Raw genomic sequence first — 12,316 nt, 5'->3', positions numbered from 1 at the left:
CCACAAAGTCATAGGGACATGGGCACAGGGAGCCACGAACAGCTGGCGCCGTGGAGGACTCCCCCATATCATCCAGAATCCCCTCTGAGACTGAAACTACTTATTTCTTCCTTCTCATCGTCAGACTGCAACCAGTTGTCTCCAGGACCTTACAACAGGGTCTGAGTGTCTCTGCCAAAGACACATCACAACAGAAGAGAACACATGTTGTCTATAATCTTCCTACACTGAGCCAACCTGCCTGGACATGTCCACAGCCACCTGCCTCCACCTTCCCCAGGCCTGACTCAATCTTTATTCCATCTGCCGCCCTATCTGATTCTCTTCTCACCCTTCCATCCTCTGGAATCCCTGTGGCTTTCCTAGCACTCACCAGACTTTACTTTATCAGAAACCCTGTCCAAAGTCACTGAGATCAGTTCTTTTGGCTTCCATTCCCTCATCTGCAAAAAGTGGATTAATAGCAGTGCTGATACCACTCTCCATCGGTGTTGATGTGAGGATGGAACAATTTAGCTCACATAATGAGTTTACCCTGCCTGATACATGATAATCCCTCACTAAATTGCAGTGGCTTTATTATCTTTTAATGTGGGAGCAAACTGCGGGCAGTTAAAGAAATCCCAGCATTCCTAGTTAGAACTCTGAAAATATTTCCCCATAGAAACACTGTTCTACTCCATGATTGTATTCTATATGTCTATTATTACTCCTGATCATTCTATGGTCCTGGTGGATCAGCCTAATTCTGCAGGTTAGATGGGTTCCTTTGGACTGGCCTAGCAAAACTAACCACCATGAAGAACATCACTACAAGGAAAAAATGTGAGTTCTAAATAATCCCCTACATGTGAACTTTTGAGGGGTGCCTGGGTTAGCCAGTCAATTGAGCATCTGACTCTTGATTTTGGCCCAGGTCGACCTTAGGGTCATTGGATGAAGCCCCACATCCTACTACATGGTGAGCATGAAGCCTGCTTGGGATTCTCTCTCTCTATCTCTCTCTCTCTCTCTTTCTCCCTCTCTCTCTCCACCCCACCCTCTGTTCATGTGCTCTGAAAAGAAATAAATGAACGAATCCATCAATCAATAAAAAAAAAATTTTAATAAATTTGTGAAATAAAATGCACTCTTAAGTTTGATATTACCTAGAAATGAATGTTATAAAGGCAGAGACTTTGGAGATCACAAATATATCAGCCTGATGAATGATAGGTATTCAACTGACCTGAACTCTCTGAGCAAGAACCTTATGAATGAGGCCAGATGGCAGAGGGACTCAGGGACAAGGGTAGGAAGCAAAACTGTGTTGTAAATAAAACTAAGTAGACCTTGGGGGAGACGGGTCAATGGGAGACCACAGTCAATACTTGTGCAGTGGTTGGGGAGAAGTCTTAGGAGCTTCAAAAATGGGGGAAACAAGGTCTCGAGAGCAATACCAGAGGGGTACCTACTTGATGCAGAGGAGGCCATGAAAACAGAAACGTTGTGGCCAGTAGCTTGTAGAAGTCTGCCTGGGACCCAGACAGAAAAAAGAGTAGCTAGACCCATAACTTGAAGGTGAAATGGAATAGAAGAAATAGAAAAACTATAGCTCTAAGCCTAAGAGCCTGGAATAGATGGATCCAGGGCCTTATGTGGAAGTGCTCAAAAAGGTTTGAGTATCACTGTAACCCGATGCTAATCTGAGATGCTTCAGCACACAACAGTGAGACACTCAGGACTTTTCTCTGCAGTAAAGTTCAGCATGAAGCTGACTTTCTAGGTGCATAGGACGGCAATGAGCAGAATGGGAGATGATGGGGAAGGGGATATTGCAAGAAACACAGGCAGTGGGGAAATGAGCCGGCTTTTCATGGAGGTACCATCTCTCCTGCACCCTGGACTACTGAGAGCCAAGCCAAGACCTGGCTTTACCTGGACTCTGGTCTGCTGGACTTGGTCTCAAACCAAGTGCACCAGGCACCAGGCATCCCTCACATCTGCTGTGTCTGTGACTACACGTGGACCCTAACATGGCACCAAATCTTTTGGGACGTTGAAACACCTCTAGCTAACAGGGAAATCTCAGGATGCATCCTGTCTTCTGCATCCCCAACAGTGGTCATGACACCTCTGCTTGAACAACTTCACTGATAGAATCTCAATTCTCATGAGACACCCATCTCCTTATTAAACGACTGTCATGGGACGCCTGGGTGGTTCAGTCAGTTAAGCGTCCGACTCTGTATTTCAGCTCAGGTCATGATCTCCCGTTTCATGAAATTGAGCCCCTGTTGGGCTCTGCAGTGACAGTGGGGAGGCTGCTTGGAATTCTCTCTCTCTCCCTCTCTCTCTCTCTGCCTCTCCCCAGTGCATGCTCTCTCACGCTCTCGCTCTCTCTCTTTCTCTCTCTCTCTCTCAGAATGAACAAACTTAAACTTAAATAAATAAATAAATAAACACCTGTCATGTGAAGAATTCTCCTTAACCAGACAGATCAGGTCCGCCCCGTGGAGATGTCTAGTGCCTGGCCCTTGTTCTGTTCTATGGAACTAAGTAGCTGAATCGAATCCTTCATCCCCATAGGACCCAATTCCATTCTGCTAAACCCTCTCTCTTCTAGGATAAATGGTCTACATCACACAACCTTAATAACCAAGTCAATGAGCATTTCATGACGGCCTTCAGGTGAGCAGAGCACAGTGCACCTGCGAAGTGAATAAATTGTCTCTTTGCTTTTCAGGCAAACAGGGTGAAGACAGAAGCATGGATGATGAACCCTAATACCAAGAAGACTGATAAGTACTATAAAAAATGTTCAGAATTTGCCGCCATGTAGCAATGGGGAAAGTGTAGACCAGTTCACCTGGGGGGATCTGAAAAGACTTCTAAGAAGAGGTGGGAGTTGAGCTGAGGCTTGAAAGCCCTTGACAAGCAGATGCAGGGAAGGAGGCAGGTGGGGAGTGAAACAAGCAGAGGACATGGGCTTGAGGACCTTGGCTCTCAGTTTCCTTCTTGACCTTGAACATATTTAAAACAAAGGCCCTACACCCTCCTACACTATTGGTGGAAATGCAAACTGGTGCGGCTGCTCTGGAAAACAGTGTGGAGGTTCCTCAAAAAAATTAACGATAGAACTCCCTTATGACCCAGCAATAGCACTGCTAGGGATTTACCCAAGGGATACAGGAGTACTGATGCATAGGAGCACATGTACCCCAGTGTTCATAGCGGCACTGTCAACAATAGCCAAATCATGGAAAGAGCCTAAATGCCCATCAACTGATGAATGGATAAAGAAGATGTGGTTTATATACACAATGGAGTACTGCATGACAATGAGAAAGAATGAAATCTGGCCATTTGTAGCAATGTGGATGGAACTTGAGAGTGTCATGCTAAGTGAAATAAGTCAGGCAGAGAAGGACAGATACCAAATGTTTTCACTCATAAGTGGAACAGGAGAAACTTAATAGAGGACCATATGGAGGGGAAGAAGGGGAAAATAGTTAAGGAGAGGGAGGGAGGCAACCCATAAGAGACTCTTAAATACTGAGAACAAACTGAGGGCTGATGGGGGTGGGGGAGAGGGGAAAGTTTGTGATGGGCATGGAGGGCACTTGTTGGGATGAGCCCTGGGTGTTATATGGAAACCAACTTGACAATAAACTATAATATAAATAAATAAATAAATATTAAAAATAAAAAATAAAATAAAGGCCCTAAACTAAATGACCTCTAATGTTTAGTGCTAGAGACCTGATAGGGTGTGAGTTTGAGTGTTCCAATTTAAGTGAGAGTCCAAACCTGTGAAGCCCTGACCATATCAGGGGAATAGCATATGTGTTTGGGACAGGGGTCCCAAGAGGGGACAAGAGGTGGATAATTCAGTCACTATTCTGCCTGTCACACTGCTACAGCACCCCTCACCATTCTGACTGTGTCATTTTGGGACACTGACAATGTCCTTAGAATGATGTCCTTCTTAGACTAGTGGTTACTATGAGCCAGACACCTTTGGAAACATTACATATTTACTTTGACATCCCATGGACTCCTCACAACAGCCCTATGAGATAAGTACACGTTTTGTTATTCCCATTTTACAGATGAGTGAACAAAGGCACCAAGAGATTAAATATCTTGCCCAAGTTCATTGAGCAAAGATTTGAACTCAGGTAGTCTGGCTTCCCACTTTACTTCTTCAATTAAAAACACAAGTGCAGGGCTTCTGGGTGGCTCAATCCAATGAGCATCCAACTCTTGATTATGGCTCAAGTCATGGGATCGAGCCCCACATCGGCTCTGCTCAGGCAATTTGGAGCCTGTTTAGGATTCTCCCTCTCCCTCTATCTCTCTGCCCTGCCCCCACTCTTGCTCTTTCTCTCTCTCCCCCTCTCAATAAATAAACATTTTTTAAAAACACAAAGGCAGAACTGAGTACAGTTTTGTAGGCATGCTCTACCTCACTAGGGTGACGTAGTGTCACATTGTAACTTCTTTTGCCTTCCCATTAACCCAGCCTAAGACAACATCGGACGCCATGCCACATCAGTGATTCATACTGAGCTGGCCGTCACCGAAAGCCCCTAAAATGCTTTTACCAGGAGCTGCTCTTAAACCAGGTCATTCCCATTCTGTTCACATGCAGTTGATGAGTGAATCCAAAATGCCAGGCTGTTCATTAAGCCCTTTAGATGCTCGGCTGTAGCTCCTACAATAACTTTGAGACACGATGTGTATCCAATGTTCTCGTTCCCAGCTTAATAATAATATAACATGAACAGCTAATGGTTAGTGGAGGGTTCATTAACTAAATGTGTTTCCTGTAGGATCTTCTCTAGTAGTTTAGTCTTTACATGAAGTCTTTTGTGATTGATATTGTTGTTACTATTATTCTCATTTAAGGGAGCAGAAAAGGCTAGTGAAGTTAAGAAACTTGCTCAACATCCAATCAGGAAGTGACAGACCCAAGGTTCATACCCAGGATTGTCTGAAGCTGGGTCAGAACTCGTTCATATGCTTTCCCACCTCTTTGCATCATCTAGAAACTTTCCATTTTCTAAGTCAATCACAAAAAAAGGTCCAACAGAATCAAGGACAGAACTCAGAGGTAAATTATATCCCTCCAGGCATATAGGAACCAATTATTCATGTAATTATACATCAATTGAGGCATTTTTTCATAATGTTGAAAGGCCAGAGAAGTTCAGGGATTTGCCCAAGCTCAGACACTTAGGGAAAGGAGATGAAAAAGAAAACAATCAGGGGGCACAAGGGAGGCTGTCAGTTGAGCGTCTGACTCTTGATTTTGGCTGAGTTCATGGTCTCATGGTTCCAGGGTTAGAGCCCTACGTGGGGCTCTGTGCTGACTGTGGAACATGCCTGGGATTCTCTCTGTCTCCCTCTCTCTGTCCCTCCCCCACTCACTCTGTGTCTCTCTCAAAAATAAACAAGTCAACTTTAAAAAAGGGGGGGAGGGAAACAATCCAGAGAGGTCAGGCCCTTCATTCCTTCAGCATACACATCAAGTATAAATGAGTATAAATGTACCCCAAAAGTTTTGCAATTACAGCGTCACCTAGACTGCAATTCTCCAACTTGTTCGCACGCATCTCATGAGCATCTTTGTCAAAAACCTTGCCAGAACAAACATGTACTTGATCAAAGACACCCCTGACCCGTGGGAGATGAGATGAGTTTGCCCTGACAGACTCTCAGGGAACACATGGAAGGAAGCCCCCATTCTAACAGTTCGTAAATCATCCTTTTAGTAATGTGCTCTAGGATGTGACAGGGAATTACCACAGGTGAGCTTTGAGGGGCACCCCGGCTCCCCGAAAACTACACCAGTTGTCTCCAGTCATCAGGTTGACACACCTCCGCCATCTCCTCTTGTCTAAAAGCTTCAACTTTTCTCAAACATTGCCAACTGAGACTCTTTTCCTTGGTAAGAGAAGAGAGAAGTCCAACTGAACCAGAGTGATTCAGTCTTCTTTCTGCCTTAAAAAAAAATCCTTTCTTTTGTCATTAATATTTTCAAGAACTTCAGTAGAGATGGACACTCCCTCCAGGCCTAGTCCCCTCTTTTGTATTTGCTGTCTATCTCTGCCACTGACAGAGACTCTCTTCTAGCCTGAACTTCAGCCAGGCTCCTCTGAGCCCATTGAGGGCCCCATCCTTGGGCATGCTCTCCCAGTGCCAAGTTTTAGCAGGAATCCTTTCAAGTGAGTTTAGCCACAATACCCCACCCTTGATAGCAGATCATACTTGATATCTGACCATATTGTTCCTTCCCAGCAACCCCCCAAAGGGAATGTCTGGCCACCCTGGCCTGCCTCCAGCAAGACCCCAGCAGGTCGGGTTAGCCAGATTCCCCCTTATTCCTGATTCTTCTTCTTGGCAATTTTCTATCCACTGATCCCATCTTCTAGGAAGTCTCACTTTGCCTTGTGGTTAAATTAAGAGCTAAGCCCAATGTCCTTCTCCTACTGCGAAATCTCACAGCAGCAACCTATACCTGAATATCATCTACCTTATCATTTTAACTAGTGACAGAATAACTTTTTTAACACCTCTTTTGGACACCTTTTATATGTATTCATCTTTTGTTTTTAACATCAGTTTTTTGTTTTGTTTTGTTTTCATGATGGCATGTATTTGCATGTGAAGATACATGCATTTTATTTTATTTTTTTAAAATAGCTTATTGTCAAATTGGTTTCCATATAACACCCAGTGCTCTTCCCCACAAGTGCCCTCTGGTCATAGCAAGACCCCAAAACCAGCACTTCAATTCTTTTATTTTGTCTTCACTCAGACATTCTAACCACAACTTACAGGATCTTCTTTTGCAGATGTAGAGGAGGGGAAAACCCCCTTTGCTTGGCCTCCTAGGTACTTCATCTGCCACCTTGTAAATTAGACAAAGGCAGATTAACAACAGAAAAACAAATCTAAGTTTGTTAACACACACAGCTTACATACACATGGGAGAAACTCAGTGATGAGTAACTCAAAAGGGTGGCTAGAACTTTGGGTTTATATATCGTCTGAACAGAAGAACAGTTCCTCTACACAACTATAGCAAACAAAGAAGCACTTGTTAACAGACATGCTGGATGTGGCTATCATCCCCCCCCCCCCCCCCCCCCCCCCCCCCCCCCCGGGCTCAGAGCAGAGCCAAGAGACACAAATCCTCTTCTTTGAGTCTTACCCAGGAAAGTGTTTGAGCACAGGCTTTACTATCTGCTGCCAGAGGGTCTAGCTTCTAATTAGCATAAATCTAAGTGCTAACTGCAATCCTTCCTGGAGTCTGAAGCTGGTGGGCACTTCCCCAACCTTCTCCCTCCTACTGGCTCCAATAAAACCAAGTTGTTGGTATCTTCTCAGAAGGATCTTATCAACACATCCAGTGCCCCAACATTTAAGGCTGCTTCCTGAAAGATGGGATGCCAAATCACCCAGCTCTGATAGCTAACATGGCTTGCCTCTGTCTCCTCCCTCTAGCCCACTCCAGATCACAAGTATCTCCCTGGAAGGAACTTGTACACATGGCTGGTACCCCAGCTTTTGCAGATGCCAGCCAAAGGACAGCCCCCGCCCCCAGATCACCTGGTTCTGAAAGCGAACAGGGTTTGCATTCACAAATCCCACAGCAAACAATGAAGCTGTTCTTCATGAGTTCAAGAGTAACCACCTTCACAGATTTACACCTAGATCCAGTATAGGGGGAGGCAGGCAAAAACATCCATCTCCCAGTTTCTACTAAAAGAGCAGTAATTATATACTTTCCCAGCTGCTGTCACAGGGTTTGGCCTCCAATCAGCCTGTATCTAGATGCAAACTTTGATTCTTGCCTTGGAGACACTGACAGGTTTTGCCACACCTTCAAGTCCCGGGAGCCACTAAGAACTAAGCATGGGTAATCACAAAGGTTTGGGAGACAACCAATAGCCATTAATAAAGAGATTGAATTCGTACTCAAACACCTCCCAGCAGGGGTGCTCAATCAGTTAAATGTCTGACTTCAGCCCAGGCTCAGGTCATGTGTTTTCTGAGTTTGAGCCCAGCATGGGGCTCTGTGCTGATCGCTCAGAGCCTGGAGCCTGCTTCAGATTCTGTGTCTCCCTCTCTCTTTGTTCCTCACCCGCTCATGCTCTCTCTCTCTCTCAAAAATAAATAAACATTTTTTTAAAAAACCTCCCAGCAAAGATAATGAAGATAGCTTAATTAGTAAATTGTACTAAACGTTTAAAGATGAATTAATACCAATCCTTCTCAGCCTCCGAAAAAACAGAAGACGAGGAAACACTTCCAAACTCCTTTTATAAGACTAACATTACCCTAACACCAAAACCAGACAAGAACACTACAAGAAAAGAAAATTAAAGGCCAATAGTCCTGATGAACATAGATGCAAAAGCCCTCAAAAAATATTAGTAAATTCAACAATGTATTAAATTCAACACTGCATTAAAATAATCAACATATTATGACCAAGTAGGATTTATTCCAGGGATACCAGTATGGTTCAACATCCACCAATCAATGTGATATACCACATAACAAAATGAAAGATAAAAATTGTATGATCATGTCAATAGATGAAGAAAAAACATTGGACAAGGCTGACTTTTTTTCATGATGAAAACTCTCAAAAAATTGCATATACCTCAACATAATAAAGGCCAAATATGACAAACTCACAGTTAGCATCATACTCAATGGTGAAAACTGAAAGCTTTCCCCCAAGATCAGGAATAAGACAAGGATGCCCATTCTAGCCACTTCTATTCAACATAATATTTGAAGTCCTAGCCAGAGCAATTAGGCAAGAAAAAGAAAATCATAAGTATCCAAATAAGAAAGGAAAAAGTAAAATTGTCTCTATTTGTAGATGACATATTATAACCTTAAAGACTCCACACACATGAAAAATAATAATAATAGTAGCCTGTTAGAGGGGTACCTGGGTGGCTCAGCCAGTTGGGTGTCCGACTCTTACTTTCAGCTAAAGTCTTGATCTCAGGGTGGTGAGTTCAAGCCCCACTGGGTGTGGAGCCTACCTAAAAACAAACAAACAGGGACGTCTGGGTGATTCAGTCTGTTGAGCATCCAACTCTTGATTTCGGCTCAGGTCATGATCTCACAGTTCATGAGTTTGAGCCCCATGTTGGGCTCTGCTGACAGCACAAAGCCTATTTGGCATTATCTCTCCTTCTCTCTCCACCCCTCCCTTTCTCACTTGCTCTCTCTCCCTAAATAAATAAACAAACAAAAATCGGTTAGATCTAATAATTCAATAAAGTTTCAGATACAAAACTCAATATACAAAAATCAGTTATATCTATATATACTAACAATGGACTATTGAAAAAAGAAAATGAAGAAAACAATCCCGTTTATAATATCCCATTTACATCAAAAGAATATCCATCAAAAATATCCCATTTGCGTCAAAAAGAATAAAATAGTTAAGCATGAATTTAAAGAAGGAGACATATTTCATTCAGTTTCATCATTGAGACTAAAATAAAGATGAGAGTCAGAGCAGAGGAGTTCATTATTCATTCTAAAATCTGTCCCCTGGACTTTCAAGTCTTATTTGGTAGTCACTCTGTACTCACTGACGAAGATGGGCAAAAACCCAAAAGATTTCCTGAGGATGAGCTTTTTGTTTTTCACTTTCATTTATTTAAAAATAATTTTTTAAGGTTATTTATTTTGAGAGACAGAGAGAGTGGACGAGGGGCAAAGAGAGAGGGAGAAAGAGAATCCCAGGCAGGCTCCATGCTATCAGCGTGGAGCCCGATGTGGGGCTTGAACTCACAAACTGTGAGATCACAACTTGAGCTGAAACCAAGAGCTGGACACTTAACCAACTGAGCCACCCAGATGCCCCATGAGCATGATCTATTTATTCATATATCCAAACACCTAGGGATTTTTCCCTTAGACATATTTCCCATAATAATTTAAATAAATTCCAGAATCCAAGATTAAGACAAATTGAAAATAAAAATAACAATTTCTAAACTATCCATTGCCAATAATTCAACTCTTAGGAGTCATTCCTAAGAAACAATACAAAGTATTGGCAAAGATACAGTTTGCCAAAAAATAGGGGCAAACTATACTCTGCAACATTATTTATAATAGTGAACACATGAAAATAAGCATCTTAAAAATGCTTGGTTGAATAATTTTACTGCTTCAATTCACTGGACTTATGCAGCCATTAAAAATTCTATTTACAGGGCACCTAGGTGGCTCATGAGTTATGTGCCTGATTCTTGATTTGGGCTCAGGTCATGATCTCATGGTTCGTGGGATCAAGCACCACATCAGAGCTGACAGGATTCTTTCTCTCCCTCTCTCTGCCACTCCCCTGCTCGTGTACTCTAAATAAATAAATAAATAAATAAATAAATAAATAAATAAATAAAAATTTCTATTTTGGGGCACCTGGGTGGCTCAGTCAATTAAGCCTCCAACGTCGGTTCAAGTTATGATCTCACGACTCATGGGTTGGAGCCCCACATCAGGCCCTGTGCTGACAGCTCAGAACCTGAATGAATCCCGTTTCTGATTCTGTGTGTCTCTCTCTCTTTCTGCCCTTCTCCCATTCATGATATCTCTCTCTCAAAAATAAATAAACATTAAAAAATTTTTTTTAATTTTCTATTTACAAATTATGTTTGCTGGTACAGATATAACTTTATGATAGATGTTAAATGCAAAAGGCAGGTCACAAGGGACAGCTGGCTGGCTCAGTGGGTAGAGCATGGGATTCTTGATCTCAAGGCCATGAGGCCAAGTCCCATGTCGGGTGTGGAGCCGACTTTAAAAACAAAAAGCAAGCCAAAAAACCATGGTAACATCTTAACTATGTAAACCCATGTACATCGTCTTTGTTCAGGATCCTTCTGGTTGAAAGAAACACTCAAATCAGCTAAGTCAAAAAAAAAAAAATTCAAAGGAGGAGTCTCCCAGCCTCCAGGTGACCCGTGGAGAGCTCTCAGGAAGGAGGGCAGCACTGTCTCCTCCCCTGGGACCTTATTGCTCCCCATTTCTCTTTTGAATACTTCCTTCATCACTTTCTCTGCCTGCCAGCTTTTTCTTCTCTACTGCACGGGACCCAAAGACGACCTCCCAGTTGAAACACCCAGTGCAGGCTGGCTAGGCTCTCTGTAACACAATTCCAAATTTCCGGCATATATAGAATTAAATTAGCCTGGCCTTGATTGTAAACTATCCACTTCTTGTCCAGTTGGATATGATTATTTAGAGTAGAGGTCATTCCGTCCACCTAGCTGCAAGGGTGCCTTCCGACAGTGCTTAATTGGAAGCAGTGTGAAAGGGGAGGGCGGTGGGCTGGGCAGACACCTGAGAGGTAGCTAGAGGTCATTGTCACAGAGGGAAGGAAATACACCACATCTTTAATCACATTTATCCTGAATGACTGGATGATGAGGGTGTTTATTTTACGCATGCCATTTTACATTTTACAAGTTTTCTACAACACTGTGTATTTTTAGAATCAGGAGAAAAGTGGGTTGGGTTGGCTTGGGTTTTTTAATATATAACAAGTTCTGCGTCACGTGCCTATGATGTGCTAGCTTGTTACGGGAGTTGCCGAGTTGAATGATTAATGGACTTTCTTTATTTGCAATGAGCCGGCCTCCTTGTGTCCATTGCCCCTTCCTTGTGTTTGTACTTAACCTTGCCAAGACCTTGTGGGATTCTAAATGGTTTCTGAAGCCAGTATCATTCAGTTACATAACTCTGAATACCAATAACTGTAGTTTGTACTATGTGATTCAATTATTGATATGCAGTTGTTGATTCTTTAACTGTTTTAAATGAATAGATATCTATCCTTAAAAAAAAGACTAAGTTTAAAAAAATAAATAAAAACCATTCTAGGGGCTCCTGGGAGGCTCAGTCGGTTGAATGTCCAACTCTTTTTTTTTTTTAATGTTTTTTATTTATTTTTGAGTGACAGAGACAGCACGAGCAGGGGAGGGTCAGAGAGAGAGGGAGACACACAATCCGAAGCAGGCTCCAGGCTCTGAGCTGTCAGCACAGAGCCCAACTCAGTGTTCAAGCCCACAAACTATGAGATCATGACCTGAGCTGAAGTCGGACACTCAACCAACTGAGCCACCCAGGCATCCCCAACTCTTGATTTCGGCTCAGGTCATGATCCCAGGGTCCTGGGATGGAGCCCAGCTGAGCACGGAGCCTGCTTGGGATTCTCTCTCTCTCCCTCTGTCCCTCTCCCCACTCCCATATGCACGTTCTCTCTCTCTAAAAATAAAAAAAGAAAAAC

The 12,316-nt window shown here is 42.9% G+C and overlaps 1 protein-coding gene across 2 annotated transcripts in view; it reads left to right on the top strand.

The window, feature by feature from the left end:
* The first annotated feature begins 739 nt into the window (after positions 1-739).
* BCL2L14 (BCL2 like 14) overlaps positions 740-12,316 on the top strand; it is a 35,478-nt gene continuing 23,901 nt past the window's right edge. Inside the window, exons 1-2 of one of the 2 annotated variants that reach the window (XM_029954339.1) lie at positions 740-825; positions 2,726-2,784. In XM_029954339.1, coding sequence (XP_029810199.1) covers positions 2,753-2,784 — 32 coding nt within the window. In that variant the 5' untranslated portion in view covers positions 740-825; positions 2,726-2,752. Of the gene's footprint in view, positions 826-2,725; positions 2,785-12,316 lie in introns of those variants that run through there. The other variant, XM_029954341.1, reaches the window with a different exon arrangement.

The sequence above is a fragment of the Suricata suricatta genome, chromosome 10 (genome assembly GCF_006229205.1).
Source record: "Suricata suricatta isolate VVHF042 chromosome 10, meerkat_22Aug2017_6uvM2_HiC, whole genome shotgun sequence".
Lineage (NCBI taxonomy): Eukaryota > Metazoa > Chordata > Mammalia > Carnivora > Herpestidae > Suricata > Suricata suricatta.
Note: the sequence above shows the minus strand (reverse complement) of the source record. Positions and strands in the feature narration are given on the sequence as shown.